Source organism: Sinohyriopsis cumingii, chromosome 3 (genome assembly GCF_028554795.1).
Source record: "Sinohyriopsis cumingii isolate HCF-2022 chromosome 3, ASM2855479v2, whole genome shotgun sequence".
NCBI lineage: Eukaryota > Metazoa > Mollusca > Bivalvia > Unionida > Unionidae > Sinohyriopsis > Sinohyriopsis cumingii.
The window spans coordinates 12,812,140-12,829,701 of NC_142963.1; the positions used below are offsets into that span (position 1 = coordinate 12,812,140).

Here is a 17,562-nt window from a genome sequence, read left to right on the forward strand (position 1 = left end):
TGACTGGCTGATGATTATGTTAATGATACTTTAATGATGTGTGCTTGTCATGACTGGCTGATGATTATGTTAATGCTACTTTAACACTGTGTGCTTGTCATGACTGGCTGATGATTATGTTAATGATACTTTAACATTGTGTGCTTGTCATGACTGGCTGATGATTATGTTAATGATACTTTAACATTGTGTGCTTGTCATGACTGGCTGATGATTATGTTAATGATACTTTAACATTGTGTGCTTGTCATGACTGGCTGATGATTATGTTAATGCTACTTTAACATTATGTGCTTGTCATGACTGGCTGATGATTATGTTAATGATACTTTAATGATGTGTGCTTGTCATGACTAGCTGATGATTATGTTAATGATACTTTAACACTGTGTGCTTGTCATGACTGGCTGATGATTATGTTAATGCTACTTTAACATTATGTGCTTGTCATGACTGGCTGATGATTATGTTAATGATACTTTAATGATGTGTGCTTGTCATGACTAGCTGATGATTATGTTAATGATACTTTAACACTGTGTGCTTGTCATGACTGGCTGATGATTATGTTAATGATACTTTAACGATGTGTGCTTGTCATGACTGGCTGATGATTATGTTAATGATACTTTAACATTGTGTGCTTGTCATGACTGGCTGATGATTATGTTAATGATACTTTAACGATGTGTGCTTGTCATGATTGGCTGATGATTATGTTAATGATACTTTAACATTGTGTGCTTGTCATGACTGGCTGATGATTATGTTAATGATACTTTAACGATGTGTGCTTGTCATGACTGGCTGATGATTATGTTAATGATACTTTAACATTGTGTGCTTGTCATGACTGGCTGATGATTATGTTAATGATACTTTAACATTGTGTGCTTGTCATGACTAGCTGATGATCATGTTAATGATACTTTAACATTGTGTGCTTGTCATGACTGGCTGATGATTATGTTAATGATACTTTAACATTGTGTGCTTGTCATGACTGGCTGATGATTATGTTAATGATACTTTAACGATGTGTGCTTGTCATGATTGGCTGATGATTATGTTAATGATACTTTAACATTGTGTGCTTGTCATGACTGGCTGATGATTATGTTAATGATACTTTAACATTGTGTGCTTGTCATGACTGGCTGATGATTATGTTAATGATACTTTAACATTGTGTGCTTGTCATGACTGGCTGATGATTATGTTAATGATACTTTAACGATGTGTGCTTGTCATGATTGGCTGATGATTATGTTAATGATACTTTAACATTGTGTGCTTGTCATGACTGGCTGATGATTATGTTAATGATACTTTAACATTGTGTGCTTGTCATGACTAGCTGATGATTATGGCAATGATATTTTAATGATGTGTGCTTGTCATGACTGGCTGATGATTATGTTAATGATACTTTAACATTGTGTGCTTGTCATGACTGGCTGATGATTATGTTAATGATACTTTAATGATGTGTGCTTGTCATGACTAGCTGATGATTATGGCAATGATATTTTAATGATGTGTGCTTGTCATGACTGGCTGATGATTATGTTAATGATACTTTAACATTGTGTGCTTGTCATGACTGGCTGATGATTATGTTAATGATACTTTAACATTGTGTGCTTGTCATGACTGGCTGATGATTATGTTAATGATACTTTAATGATGTGTGCTTGTCATGACTAGCTGATGATTATGGCAATGATATTTTAATGATGTGTGCTTGTCATGACTGGCTGATGATTATGTTAATGATACTTTAACGATGTGTGCTTGTCATGACTGGCTGATGATTATGTTAATGATACTTTAGCGATGTGTGCTTGTCATGACTGGCTGATGATTATGGTAATGATACTTTAACGATGTGTGCTTGTCATGACTGGCTGATGATTATGTTAATGATACTTTAACATTGTGTGCTTGTCATGACTGGCTGATGATTATGGTAATGATACTTTAACGATGTGTGCTTGTCATGACTAGCCGATGATTATGGCAATGATACTTTAACATTGTGTGCTTGTCATGACTGGCTGATGATTATGTTAATGATACTTTAATGATGTGTGCTTGTCACGACTAGCTGATGATTATGGCAATGATACTTTAACATTGTGTGCTTGTCATGACTGGCTGATGATTATGTTAATGATACTTTAATGATGTGTGCTTGTCATGACTGGCTGATGATTATGTTAATGATATTTTAACATTGTGTGCTTGTCATGACTGGCTGATGATTATGGTAATGATACTTTAACATTGTGTGCTTGTCATGACTGGCTGATGAACATTGTGTGCTTGTCATGACTGGCTGATGATTATGGTAATGATACTTTAACGATGTGTGCTTGTCATGACTGGCTGATGATTATGTTAATGATACTTTAACATTGTGTGCTTGTCATGACTGGCTGATGATTATGGTAATGATACTTTAATGATGTGTGCTTGTCATGACTGGCTGATGATTATGTTAATGATACTTTAACATTGTGTGCTTGTCATGACTGGCAGCCAGTGGAAGAAAGGGGATGCGAGTCAATTATTTTATAACATTTGGGAAATGTGACTACTGCCCACAGTTTTGAGCACAAACAATGTATTTAAGTGATCCTCTCCATTAGCAACAAAAACACTTTTTTGATGTGTTAATTGAAGAACTGTACTTTAAATACATCAGCTTGGTGTTGGATTTTTAATTTAACATATTTTCTCACCTTCCAAGTGCATTGCAAGTTGATTTACATTTTGTACAACACATCAAGCTGACAACTTTAGGACAAGTAGATGCCACCACATCAAGTTGATAACTTTAGGACAAGTAGATGCCACCACATCAAGTTCACAACCTTAGGACAAGTAGATGCCACCACATCAAGTTGACAACTTTTGGACAAGTAGATGCCACCACATCAAGTTGATAACTTTAGGACAAGTAGATGCCACCACATCAAGTTGATAACTTTAGGACAAGTAGATGCCACCACATCAAGTTGATAACTTTAGGACAAGTAGATGCCACCACATCAAGTTGATAACTTTAGGACAAGTAGATGCCACCACATCAAGTTGATAACTTTAGGACAAGTAGATGCCACAACATCAAGTTGATAACTTTAGGACAAATAGATGCCACCACATCAAGTTCACAACATTAGGACAAGTAGATGCCACCACATCAAGTTCACAACTTTAGGACAAGTAGATGCCACCACATCAAGTTCACAACTTTAGGACAAGTAGATGCCACCACATCAAGTTGATAACTTTAGGACAAGTAGATGCCACAACATCAAGTTGATAACTTTAGGACAAGTAGATGCCACATCATCAAGTTGATAACTTTAGGACAAGTAGATGCCACCACATCAAGTTCACAACTTTAGCACAAGTAGATGCCACCACATCAAGTTCACAACTTTAGGACAAGTAGATGCCACAACATCAAGTTGATAACTTTAGGACAAGTAGATGCCACCACATCAAGTTGATAACTTTAGGACAAGTAGATGCCACCACATCAAGTTGATAACTTTAGGACAGTAGATGCCACCACATCAAGTTGATAACTTTAGGACAGTAGCTGCCACCACATCAAGTTGACAACTTTAGGACAAGTAGATGCCTCCACATCAAGTTGATAACTTTAGGACAAGTAGATGCCACAACATCAAGTTGATAACTTTAGGACAAGTAGATGCCACCACATCAAGTTGATAACTTTAGGACAAGTAGATGCCACCATATCAAGTTGACAACTTTAGGACAAGTAGATGCCACCACATCAAGTTCACAACTTTAGGACAAGTAGATGCCACCACATCAAGTTGATAACTTTAGGACAAGTAGATGCCACCACATCAAGTTGATAACTTTAGGACAAGTAGATGCCACCACACAGATATTTATTCAGCATTACTGCAATATCAGAGTAACTCCCCTTGCATATGGAATTGAAATGGCATCTATCAATTGTTTCCTGCAATCATCTGATATAAACTGGAAATCAAATAAATTTTAATAAAAGACCAAGAAGGCAAGTGTCTTTATTTACTTATTTATCTCCATTGGCCTAGTGGCTAAAGCATCTACCTCGAATGCAGGAGGCCGCAGGTTTGAACCCCAGCTGAGTCATACCAAAGACTTATAAAAATGATACTGACAGCTGCCTCACTTGGCACTAAGCATTAAGAGGTTAGTGTTAGAACTGGTCGGCCTGGTGTCATGATAATGTGACTGGGTGAACATCATGCTACACATCTGCGGTATGATGCCCCAGTGCTAGACAACACTATAAACTGCCACACTGCAGACATGGTAGCGAGATGATTGAAAAACTGTCAAAGCTAAGTTAAAAATCCAAACTACATACACACGCACACACTTATTTGCCAATCAGTTATTTTACTACCCACAATACCATAGCAATGTGGTTTACTCATCTTAATCTTTAAAAGGTATAGAAATAATAGATAAAGGTAAAATAAAAAATGCCCCCCAAATTATTAGATTACCAGTATATTAACACAGTTGGTTTTCATTCTGGGACAAGCCTGATTGGAAACTGGCTCAGAAAAGAATCCCAGCCTAAAATTGGAGTGGATATAGGTTGGGGTGGTGATGGAAAAGCTAGAATTGGAGTGGATCTGGGTTAGGCTGGTGCTGGAAAAGTTAGAATTGGAATGGATCTGGGTTAGGCAGGACAATCTAGCATTGGAGTGGATCTGGGTTAGCCTTGATAATCTAGAATTGGAGTGGATCTGGGTTAGGCTTGACAATCTAGAATTGGAGTGGATCTGGGTTTGGCTTGACAATTTTGAATTGGAGTGAGTCTGGGTTAGGCTTGACAATCTAGAATTAGAGTGGATCTGGGTTAGGCTTGACAATCTAGAATCGGAGTGGATCTGGGTTAGGCTTTACAATCTAGAATTGGAGTGGATCTGGGTTAGGCTTGACAATCTAGAATTGGAGTGGATCTGGGTTAGGCTTGACAATTTAGAATTGGAGTGGATCTGGGTTAGGATGGACAATCTAGAATTGGAGTGGATCTGGGTTAAGATAGATAATCTAGAATTGGAGTGGATCTGTTTTAGGCCGGTGCTGAACAATCTAGAATTGGGGTGGATATGGGTATCAGGCTGGTGTAGAGGACTACAATTAAACCATCATTAAAATCTTATAATCCTAACAGCTATTCTTCAGTGAAAAGACACACATTTGTAACTTAAACTGGTCAATCTGTGAAAAAGAGCACAGGCACATATAATGATGGAGATGAAACCAAGCATTTATAGCCTGGTCCATTGGAGGGCAAGTATAATGATGGAGACGAAACCAAGTATTTATAACCTGGTCCATTGGAGGGCAAGTATAATGATGGAGATGAAACCAAGCATTTATAACCTGGTCTATTGGAGGGCAAATATAATGATGGAGATGAAACCAAGCATTTATAACCTGGTCTATTGGAGGGCAAGTATAATGATGGAGATGAAACCAAGCATTTATAACCTGGTCTATTGGAGGGCAAATATAATGATGGAGATGAAACCAAGTATTTATAACCTGGTCCATTGGAGGGCAAGTATAATGATGGAGATGAAACCAAACATGTATTACCTGGTCCAAAGGAAGGCAAGTATAATAATGGAGATGAGACCAAGAATTTATTATCTGGTCCATTGAATGGCAAGTATAATGATGGAGATGAGACAAAACATTTATTACCTTGTCCACTGGAAGGCAAGTATAATGATAGAGATGAGACAAAACATTTATTACCTTGTCCACTGGAAGGCAAGTATAATGATAGAGATGAGACAAAACATTTATTACCTTGTCCACTGGAAGGCAAGTATAATGATGGAGATGAGACAAAACATTTATTACCTTGTCCACTGGAAGGCAAGTATAATGATAGAGATGAGACAAAACATTTATTACCTTGTCCACTGGAAGGCAAGTATAATGATGGAGATGAGACAAAACATTTATTACCTTGTCCACTGGAAGGCAAGTATAATGATAGAGATGAGACAAAACATTTATTACCTTGTCCACTGGAAGGCAAGTATAATGATAGAGATGAGACAAAACATTTATTACCTTGTCCACTGGAAGGCAAGTATAATGATAGAGATGAGACAAAACATTTATTACCTTGTCCACTGGAAGGCAAGTATAATGATAGAGATGAGACAAAACATTTATTACCTTGTCCACTGGAAGGCAAGTATAATGATAGAGATGAGACAAAACATTTATTACCTTGTCCACTGGAAGGCAAGTATAATGATAGAGATGAGACCAAACATTTATTACCTTGTCCACTGGAAGGCAAGTATAATGATAGAGATGAGACAAAACATTTATTACCTTGTCCACTGGAAGGCAAGTATAATGATAGAGATGAGACCAAGCAGAATAATAAGTCCTGCAAGAGCAATCCATGCTGCCCATGGGTCATTGGTCCACCAAATATATGACTTTGTTTTCTTGGAAATGGTGGCCTGCAGCTCAGAAGTTACCCCAGTGATAGCCTCCCCTTCAAACACCGTGCGAATAATTTGCACAGTGCCATAGTCTTTGAGGTATACTCGCAGTTCATTCAGGCGGGTCTGGGATACCCCAATGCCAAGTGAGACCCTGAAAAGTTAAGTAATGTTTCCAATACAGTTACTCTTAATCACTGATTAGTATCATAGACAAAAAAATAAAAGCTGTGATATAATGTCAGTTTGACTGCCTTAAACACAATGGACTGGAAATCTCTGCAGTTCTGTGAAATTAACTTAGTGGAAATTAGAAAAATGAACTTATAGGTTTAGGCTTAACCAGAACAGAACATTTGGTATGTTCTACAGGTCAGCTATTAATTAATAATTCAATAGGTCAGGTATTAATTAATAATTCCATAATGTTGGTATGTTCTACAGGTCAGCTATTAATTAATAATTCAACAGGTCAGGTATTAATTAATAATTCCATAATGTTGGTATGTTCTACAGATCAGCTATTAATTAATAATTCAATAGGTCAGGTATTAATTAATAATTCCATAATGTTGGTATGTTCTACAGATCAGCTATTAATTAATAATTCAATAGGCCAGGTATTAATTAATGATTCAATAATGTTGGTATGTTCTACAGATCAGCTATTAATTAATAATTCAATAGGCCAGCTATTAATTAACAATTCAATAATGTTGGTATGTTCTACAGATCGGCTATTAATTAATAATTCAATAAGCCAGGTATTAATTAATAATTCAATAGGCCAGGTATTAATAAATAATTCAATAGGCCAGGTATTAATTAATAATTCAATAGGCCAGCTATTAATTAATAATTCAATAGGCCAGGTATTAATAAATAATTCAATAGGCCAGGTTTTTTAATAAATAATTCAATAGGCCAGGTATTGATAAATAATTCCATAATGTTGGTATGTTCTACAGATCAGCTATTAATTAATAATTCAATAGGTCAGGTATTAATTAATAATTCAATAATGTTGGTATGTTCTACAGATCAGCTATTAATTAATAATTCAATAGGCCAACTATTAATAAATAATTCAATAGGCCAGGTATTAATAAATAATTCAATAGGCCAGGTATTAATTAATAATTCAATAGGCCAGCTATTAATTAATAATTCAATAGGCCAGCTATTAATACATAATTCAATAGGCCAGGTATTAATTCATAATTCAATAATGTTGGTATGTTCTACAGATCAGCTATTAATTAATAATTCAATAGGTCAGGTATTAATTAATAATTCAATAATCTTGGTATGTTCTACAGATCAGCTATTAATTAATAATTCAATAGGCCAGCTATTAATTAATAATTCAATAGGCCAGGTATTAATAAATAATTCAATAGGTCAGTTATTAATACATAATTCAATAGGCCAGGTAATAATAAATAATTCAATAATGTTGTTTTCTTTAAGAATCTAACTATATGAGATTAAGTCTAGTCATATAAAATTTATGTCCTACAATTTATTATTTTGCAATGATTAAAGTTTTCACTTTATCAAAAGAAGAATTACCAAAATGTCCATTTGGACAAATCTTTCTATTCCAGGGAAATACACTAATGTTGTGACAAAACCCAGTCATGGGATGTAACTCTTCCTGTAAGATTAATGGTGAAGAAACCCAATTATGGGCTATAAGTCTTACAGAGCAATACACTAAGGTCATGAATAAACCCAATTATGGGCTATAAGTCTTACAGAGCAATACACTAAGGTCATGAATAAACCCAATTATGGGCTATAAGTCTTACAGAGCAATACACTAAGGTCATGAATAAACCCAATTATGGGCTATAAGTCTTACAGAGCAATACACTAAGGTCATGAATAAACCCAATTATGGGCTATAAGTCTTACAGAATGATACACTAAGATTATGAATAAACCCAATTGTGGGATGTAACTCTAATTGTGTACTTAAACTCTTCCAGAGCAATACACTAATGTTGTGAATAAACCCAATTATTGGCTGTAAGTCTTTCAAAGGAATACACTAATATTATGAATAAACACAAATGTGGGCTGTAACTCTTCCAGTATGGGTAATGCTGGAACAAAGTGGCCCAGACACAAAGCTGTTTATTTCTTAGCCAATTTGTTATTCCTTATATTGCTGGATTAGCCAATCGTTATCAACAGAATGTTTCCAACTGATCCTAGCAGCACTTCAGGGTATGAAAAGTAGCATGCTATGGATAGGGCTCTGTTGCTTTATTCTAATGTAATAAATAATCTGAAATAGTCATTGTAATAAATGTCATAATGTAATAAACAATTTGAAAGAGTTGATGTAATTATTGTTGAAATGTAATAAATAATTTGAAAGAATCAATGTAAAAAACATCAAAATGTAATAAATAATCTGAAAGAGAAGATGCAATAAATGACTAAATGCAATACATTTAAAGAGTGGATGTTATAAATTACAAAATGTAATAAACAATTTGAAAGAGTGGATTCAATAAATGTCAAAATGTAATAAATGCTCTAAAAGAGTGGATGCAATAAATGTAAAAATGTAATAATAACTAATGTGAAAGAGTATGCAATAAACGACAAAATGTAATAATAAATATTCTGAAAGAGTAGATGAAAAATACGTAAGAATGTAATAATAAATAATCTGGAAGAGAGGATGCAATAAATTTCAACTCTTAATATTGTTACTAAATAGGACATTTATTAACTGTGGACTGCCAGTGGATGATTAATTTATAGCACCATGTGAACAGGTGGAAATAAATGTCTTCTGATGTTTTGATCATTACTTTGTTTTAAATAATATACTTTTGCTGTCAAATATGCAATGACAAAGCAAAGTTAAAAAAAAAGATAAAAATAAAAAACAAAAGCAATTAATATAAATAAACAAAGATAAAAAAAAACACAAAATATCATGTGGATTATACACATTAACATTAAATACAAAAAAAGATGAAACACAAAATGCTTCCACAGTCCTAAGAAACTAACCTACCATATATGTTCACATATAAGTTGAATCCAACTGCAAAGACCTTGATCTGCCATAACATAAAGCACCTGCAGATCAGGTCTATGCTGCTTGTTCTGCTGATTACTCCCAATCAAATGATCAGACCCTGATCTTTTGGTGCAATATGCAACAGCAGATCTTTGTCTATGCAGTTTGCAGTTGGACTCGTAAGCAAGTATATACAGGAACTGCAAAAGTTAATGTATAAATTCACTTATAAGTCAAAATGCAAACAACATAGAACCTGGTCTGCTGTCACATTATGGACCAGCAGATCAGGGTCTATGTTGTTGGTTCTACTGATTACTCCTAACAAAATGCATAGACCCTAATATACCAGTGCATTATGCAATGGTAGATCAAGGCCTATGTTATTTGCAGTTAGACCTGACTTAGTAGTGTGTATATATGGTATGGTTCAGTGAACAAGTCTATAAATAGAACACTACATACCATTTAAACTTTCCATATGGTAACAAGATTATCATGAAGGAACAGGTGACCATTTACACACATACAAATCTACACATATACTTACAAATCTAGTTCAGTGTTGTCATATAGGTAGAAATTGTTATCATGGTTCACAACTACAAAGACAACGTCCGTGTTGGCCCGATTAATGTTTAAGACTCCAGCATTATCGAGGTAGCGTTGATAGTTGATTGTCTCAATGAGAACAATTTTGCCAAGATAGTCTTGGAGAAGTCGACGGATTGTCTCTCTATTAGCACTGACATTTGTAATATCTCTTTCTAGAACCACTATAAATCGGTTTCTGTCTTCAATCATGTCAACCTAGAAGAGAAAAAATTTGCTTACATGATCTAAATGTAACATTTTAAAAAACTTTTTCTTTCAAGAGAAAATAAAGAGAACAATTGTTCATGCCATAATAAATTCTAATTCTCATTTGTTCCACTGTATGCTGACTAAATTAGAATACTCAAGTGTCAAATCCATCATTAGTAAGCTAAAATGGACTGATTGGGAAAAAAAGTGAGTTACGTTATCAAAGGCTAAGATGGACTCGTTAGGAGAAAAAAATGAGTTACATTATCAAAGGCTAAGATGGACTCATTAGGAGAAAAAATGAGTTACATCATAAATAGGAAAGTGAGTTACATCACTTATTTTCAAGCAGATAGCACTCTATGTGATCTTTGTGACCTGGGCTGTGTGAGCAGTAAATTCATCACATTAGGTGTGATCTAGGCTGTGTGAGCAGTACATGCATCACATTAGGTGTGATCTGGGCTGTGTGAGCATTACATTCATCACATTAGGTGTGATCTGGGCTGTGTGAGCAGTACATGCATCACATTAGGTGTGATCTGGGCTGTGTGAGCAGTAAATTCATCACATTAGTATGTGATCTGGGCTGTGTGAGCAGTACATGCATCACATTAGATATGATCTGGGCTGTGTGAGTAGTAAATTCATCACATTAGGTGTAATCTGGGCTGTGTGAGCATTACATTCATCACATTAGGATGTGATGTAGGCTGCATCAGCAGCACATTCATCACATTAGAGTGTAATACAGTCTATGTGAGCAGTAAATTCATCACATTAGGTGTGATCTAGGCTATGTGACCAGTACATGCATCACATTAGGTGTGATCTGGGCTGTGTGAGCAGTAAATTCATCACATTAGGTGTGATCTGGGCTGTGTGAGCAGTACATACATGACATTAGGTGTGATCTAGTCTATGTGACCAGTACATGCATCACATTAGGGTGTGATGTAGGCTATGTGACCAGTACATGCATCACATTAGGGTGTGATGTAGGCTATGTGACCAGTACATGCATCACATTAGGTGTGATGTAGTCTATGTGACCAGTACATGCATCACATTAGGGTGTGATGTAGGCTATGTGACCAGTACATGCATCACATTAGGGTGTGATGTAGGCTATGTGACCAGTACATGCATCACATTAGGTGTGATGTAGGCTATGTGACCAGTACATGCATCACATTAGGTGTGATCTGGGCTGTGTGAGCAGTACATTAATCACATTAGGGTGTCATCTAGGCTATGTAACCAGTACATGCATCACATTAGGTCTGATAAGGGCTGTGTGAGCAGTACATGCATCATATTAAGGTGTGATGTAGGCTATGTGACCAGTACATGCATCACATTAGGGTGTGATGTAGGCTATGTGACCAGTACATGCATCACATTAGGGTGTGATGTAGGCTATGTGACCAGTACATGCATCACATTAGGGTGTGATGTAGGCTATGTGACCAGTACATGCATCACATTAGGGTGTGATGTAGGCTATGTGACCAGTACATGCATCACATTATCATGTGATCTGGGCTATTTGAGCAGTAAATGTACCACATCAAAGTAAAACAAAAGGAAAAAATACAATCAGCTGAGGTATTCTCACCATTTGAATTTCAGTACATATATATATATATATATATATATATATATATATATATATATATATATATATATATATATATATATATATATTACTTTGTGTTACATCATTTTTTGTACAGAATAATATGCAAGTCTATGTTAATTCAATATAAAATTATGAGAAGATGGGTGGGGTTAATGACATTTTTCTATACACGAAATGGTGAAAGTAACTCTGGAAAACATAAATGTCTACATGGAATCACTTGTAAGAACACATTAGATGAATGTGTCTGCAAACCTTTATAAGAAGAATTATTTGAGTTAATTCCACCAATGTTCATTAAATCTACAAGAAGTATTTGTATTAATTCCACCAATGTTCATTAAATGTACAATAAGTATTTGTATCAATTCCACCAATGTTCATTAAATGTACAAGAAGTATTTGTATCAATTCCACCAATGTTCATTAAATGTACAAGAAGTATTTGTATTAATTCCACCAATGTTCATTAAATGTACAAGAAGTATTTGTATTAATTCCACCAATGTTCATTAAATATACAATAAGTATTTGTATCAATTCCACCAATGTTCATTAAATGTACAATAAGTATTTGTATCAATTCCACCAATGTTCATTAAATGTACAAGAAGTATTTGTATCAATTCCACCAATGTTCATTAAATCTACAAGAAGTATTTGTATTAATTCCACCAATGTTCATTAAATATACAATAAGTATTTGTATCAATTCCACCAATGTTCATTAAATGTACAAGAAGTATTTGTATCAATTCCACCAATGTTCATTAAATCTACAAGAAGTATTTGTATTAATTACACTAATGTTCATTAAATGTACAAGAAGTATTTGTATTAATTACACTAATGTTCATTAAATGTACAAGAAGTATTTGTATTAATTACACCAACGTTCATTAAATGTACAAGAAGTATTCGTATCAATTCCACCAATGTTCATTAAATGTACAATAAGTATTCGTATCAATTCCACTAATGTTCATTAAATCTACAATAAGTATTTGTATTAATTACACTAATGGTCATTAAATGTACAAGAAGTATTTGTATCAATTCCACCAATGTTCATTAAATGTACAAGAAGTATTTGTATTAATTCCACCAATGTTCATTAAATGTACAAGAAGTATTTGTATTAATTCCACCAATGTTCATTAAATGTACAAGAAGTATTTGTATCAATTCCACCAATGTTCATTAAATGTACAAGAAGTATTTGTATTAATTCCACCAATGTTCATTAAATGTACAAGAAGTATTTGTATCAATTCCACCAATGTTCAATAAATGTACAAGAAGTATTTGTATCAATTCCACCAATGTTCATTAAATGTACAAGAAGTATTTGTATTAATTCCACCAATGTTCATTAAATGTACAAGAAGTATTTGTATCAATTCCACCAATGTTCAATAAATGTACAAGAAGTATTTGTATCAATTCCACCAATGTTTATTAAATGTACAAGAAGTATTTGTATTAATTCCACCAATGTTCATTAAATGTACAAGAAGTATTTGTATCAATTCCACCAATGTTCAATAAATGTACAAGAAGTATTTGTATCAATTCCACCAATGTTCATTAAATGTACAAGAAGTATTTGTATTAATTCCACCAATGTTCATTAAATGTACAAGAAGTATTTGTATCAATTCCACCAATGTTCATTAAATGTACAAGAGGTATTTGTATTAATTACACTAATGTTCATTAAATGTACAAGAAGTATTTGTATTAATTCCACCAATGTTCATTAAATGTACAAGAAGTATTTGTATTAATTCCACCATTGTTCATTAAATGTACAAGAAGTATTTGTATCAATTCCACCAATGTTCATTAAATGTACAAGAGGTATTTGTATTAATTACACTAATGTTCATTAAATGTACAAGAAGTATTTGTATTAATTACACTAATGTTCATTAAATGTACAAGAAGTATTTGTATTAATTACACTAATGTTCATTAAATCTACAAGAAGTATTTGTATTAATTCCACCAATGTTCATTAAATGTACAAGAAGTATTTGTATTAATTCCACCAATGTTCATTAAATGTACAAGAAGTATTTGTATCAATTCCACCAATGTTCATTAAATGTACAAGAAGTATTTGTATTAATTCCACCAATGTTCATTAAATGTACAAGAAGTATTTGTATCAATTCCACCAATGTTCATTAAATGTACAAGAGGTATTTGTATTAATTACACTAATGTTCATTAAATGTACAAGAAGTATTTGTATTAATTACACTAATGTTCATTAAATGTACAAGAAGTATTTGTATTAATTCCACCAATGTTCATTAAATGTACAAGAAGTATTTGTATTAATTACACTAATGTTCATTAAATCTACAATAAGTATTTGTATTAATTACACTAATGTTCATTAAATGTACAAGAAGTATTTGTATCGATTCCACCAATGTTCATTAAATGTACAAGAAGTATTTGTATCAATTCCACCAATGTTCATTAAATGTACAAGAAGTATTTGTATTAATTCCACCAATGTTCATTAAATGTAAAAGAAGTATTTGTATTAATTACACTAATGTTCATTAAATGTACAAGAAGTATTTGTATCAATTCCACCAATGTTCATTAAATGTACAAGAAGTATTCGTATCAATTCCACCAATGTTCATTAAATGTACAATAAGTATTTGTATTAATTCCACCAATGTTCATTAAATATACAATAAGTATTTGTATCAATTCCACCAATGTTCATTAAATGTACAAGAAGTATTTGTATTAATTCCACCAATGTTCATTAAATGTACAAGAAGTATTTGTATTAATTACACTAATGTTCATTAAATGTACAAGAAGTATTTGTATTAATTACACTAATGTTCATTAAATCTACAAGAAGTATTTGTATTAATTACACTAATGTTCATTAAATCTACAATAAGTATTTGTATTAATTACACTAATGTTTATTAAATGTACAATAAGTATTTGTATTAATTACACCAATGTTCATTAAATGTACAAGAAGTATCTGTATTAAATACACCAATGTTCATTAAATGTACAAGAAGTATTCGTATTAATTACACTAATGTTCATTAAATGTACAAGAAGTATTTGTATTAATTACACTAATGTTCATTAAATGTACAGGAAGTATTTGCATCAATTCCACTAATGTTCATTAAATGTACAAGAAGTATTTGTATTAATTACACTAATGTTCATTAAATGTACAAGAAGTATTTGTATTAATTACACTAATGTTCATTAAATGTACAAGAAGTATTTGTATTAATTACACTAATGTTCATTAAATCTACAAGAAGTATTTGCATCAATTCCACTAATGTTCATTAAATCTACAAGAAGTATTTGTATTAATTACACTAATGCTCATTAAATGTACAAGAAGTATTTGTATCAATTCCACCAATGTTCATTAAATCTACAAGAAGTATTTGTATCAATTCCACTAATGTTCATTAAATGTACAAGAAGTATTTGTATTAATTACACTAATGTTCATTAAATGTACAATAAGTATTTGTATTAAATACACCAATGTTCATTAAATGTACAAGAAGTATTTGTATTAAATACACTAATGTTCATTAAATGTACAAGAAGTATTTGTATTAATTACACTAATGTTCATTAAATCTACAAGAAGTATTTGCATCAATTCCACTAATGTTCATTAAATGTACAAGAAGTATTTGTATTAATTACACTAATGTTCATTAAATGTACAAGAAGTATTTGTATCAATTCCACCAATGTTCATTAAATCTACAAGAAGTATTTGTATCAATTCCACTAATGTTCATTAAATGTACAAGAAGTATTTGTATTAATTACACTAATGTTCATTAAATGTACAATAAGTATTTGTATTAATTACACCAATGTTCATTAAATGTACAAGAAGTATTTGTATTAATTACACTAATGTTCATTAAATGTACAAGAAGTATTTGTATTAAATACACTAATGTTCATTAAATGTACAAGAAGTATTTGTATTAAGTACACTAATGTTCATTAAATCTACAAGAAGTATTTGCATCAATTCCACTAATGTTCATTAAATGTACAAGAAGTATTTGTATTAATTACACTAATGTTCATTAAATGTACAAGAAGTATTTGTATTAATTACACTAATATTCATTAAATGTACAAGAAGTATTTGTATTAAATACACCAATGTTCATTAAATGTACAATAAGTATTTGTATTAATTACACCAATGTTCATTAAATGTACAAGAAGTATTTGTATTAATTACACTAATGTTCATTAAATGTAAAAGAAGCATTTGTATCGATTCCACCGATGTTCATTAAATGTAAAGGAAGTATTTGTATCAATTCCACCAATGTTCATTAAATGTAAAAGAAGCATTTGTATCGATTCCACCAATGTTCATTAAATGTAAAAGAAGCATTTGTATCAATTCCACCAATGTTCATTAAATGTACAAAAAGTATTTGTATTAATTACACCAATGTTCATTAGATGTAAAGAAGTATTTTGTATTAATTCCAATGAAGACTGTGTGTGTGGTAGGCATGTGGTTACATGTCAATAAGAGTGAGTGTGTGGTAGACATGGGGTTACATGTCAATAAGAGTGTGTGTGTAGTAGGTATGGGGTTACATGCCAGTAAGATTGTGTGTGGTAGGCATGGGGTTACATGTCAATAAGAGTGTGTGTGTGGTAGACATGGGGTTACATGTCAATAAGAGTGTGTGTGGGTGGTAGGCATGGGGTTATATGTCAATAAGAGTGTGTGTGTGGTAGACATGGGGTTACATGTCAATAAGAGTGTGTGTGTGTAGTAGGTATGGGGTTACATGCCAGTAAGACTGTGTGTGTGGTAGGCATGGGGTTACATGTCAATAAGAGTGTGTGTGTGGTAGGCATGGGGTTACATGTCAATAAGAGTGTGTGTGTGGTAGACATGGGGTTGCATGTCAATAAGACTGTGTGTGTGGTAGGCATGGGGTTACATGTCAATAAGAGTGTGTGTGGGTGGTAGGCATGGGGTTATTTGTCAATAAGAGTGTGTGTGTGGTAGACATGGGTTACATGTCAATAAGACTGTGTGGTAGGCATGGGGTTACATTTCAGTGAAGACTGTGTGTGTGGTAGGCATGGGGTTACATGTCAGTAGGAGTGTGTGTGTGGTAGGCATGGGGTATGGGGTTACATGTCAATAAGACTGTGTGTGTGGTAGGCATGGGGTTACATGTCAATAAGAGTGTGTGTGTGGTAGACATGGGGTTGCATGTCAATAAGACTGTGTGTGTGGTAGGTGTGTGGTTACATGTCAATAAGAGTGTGTGTGTGGTTGGCATGGGGTTACATGTCAATAAGACTGTGTGTGTGGTAGGCATGGGGTTACATGTCAGTAATAGTGTGTGTGTGGTAGGCATGGGGTTACATGTCAATAAGAGTGTGTGTGTGGTAGGCATGGGGTTACATGTCAATAAGACTATGTGTGTGGTAGGCATGGGGTTACATGTCAGTAATAGTGTGTGTGTGGTAGGCATGGG

The 17,562-nt window shown here is 33.3% G+C and overlaps 1 protein-coding gene across 1 annotated transcript in view; it reads right to left on the reverse strand.

Annotated features, from left to right (window-relative positions):
- LOC149802467 (uncharacterized) overlaps positions 1 to 17,562 on the reverse strand; it is a 512,180-nt gene that overhangs the window by 17,205 nt on the left and 477,413 nt on the right. Inside the window, exons 117-118 of the mRNA XM_089951513.1 lie at positions 10,112 to 10,371; positions 6,403 to 6,672 (exon numbers count right to left, since the gene is read on the reverse strand). Of these exons, the coding sequence (XP_089807639.1) occupies positions 6,403 to 6,672; positions 10,112 to 10,371 (530 nt within the window). The remainder of the gene's footprint in view (positions 1 to 6,402; positions 6,673 to 10,111; positions 10,372 to 17,562) is intronic.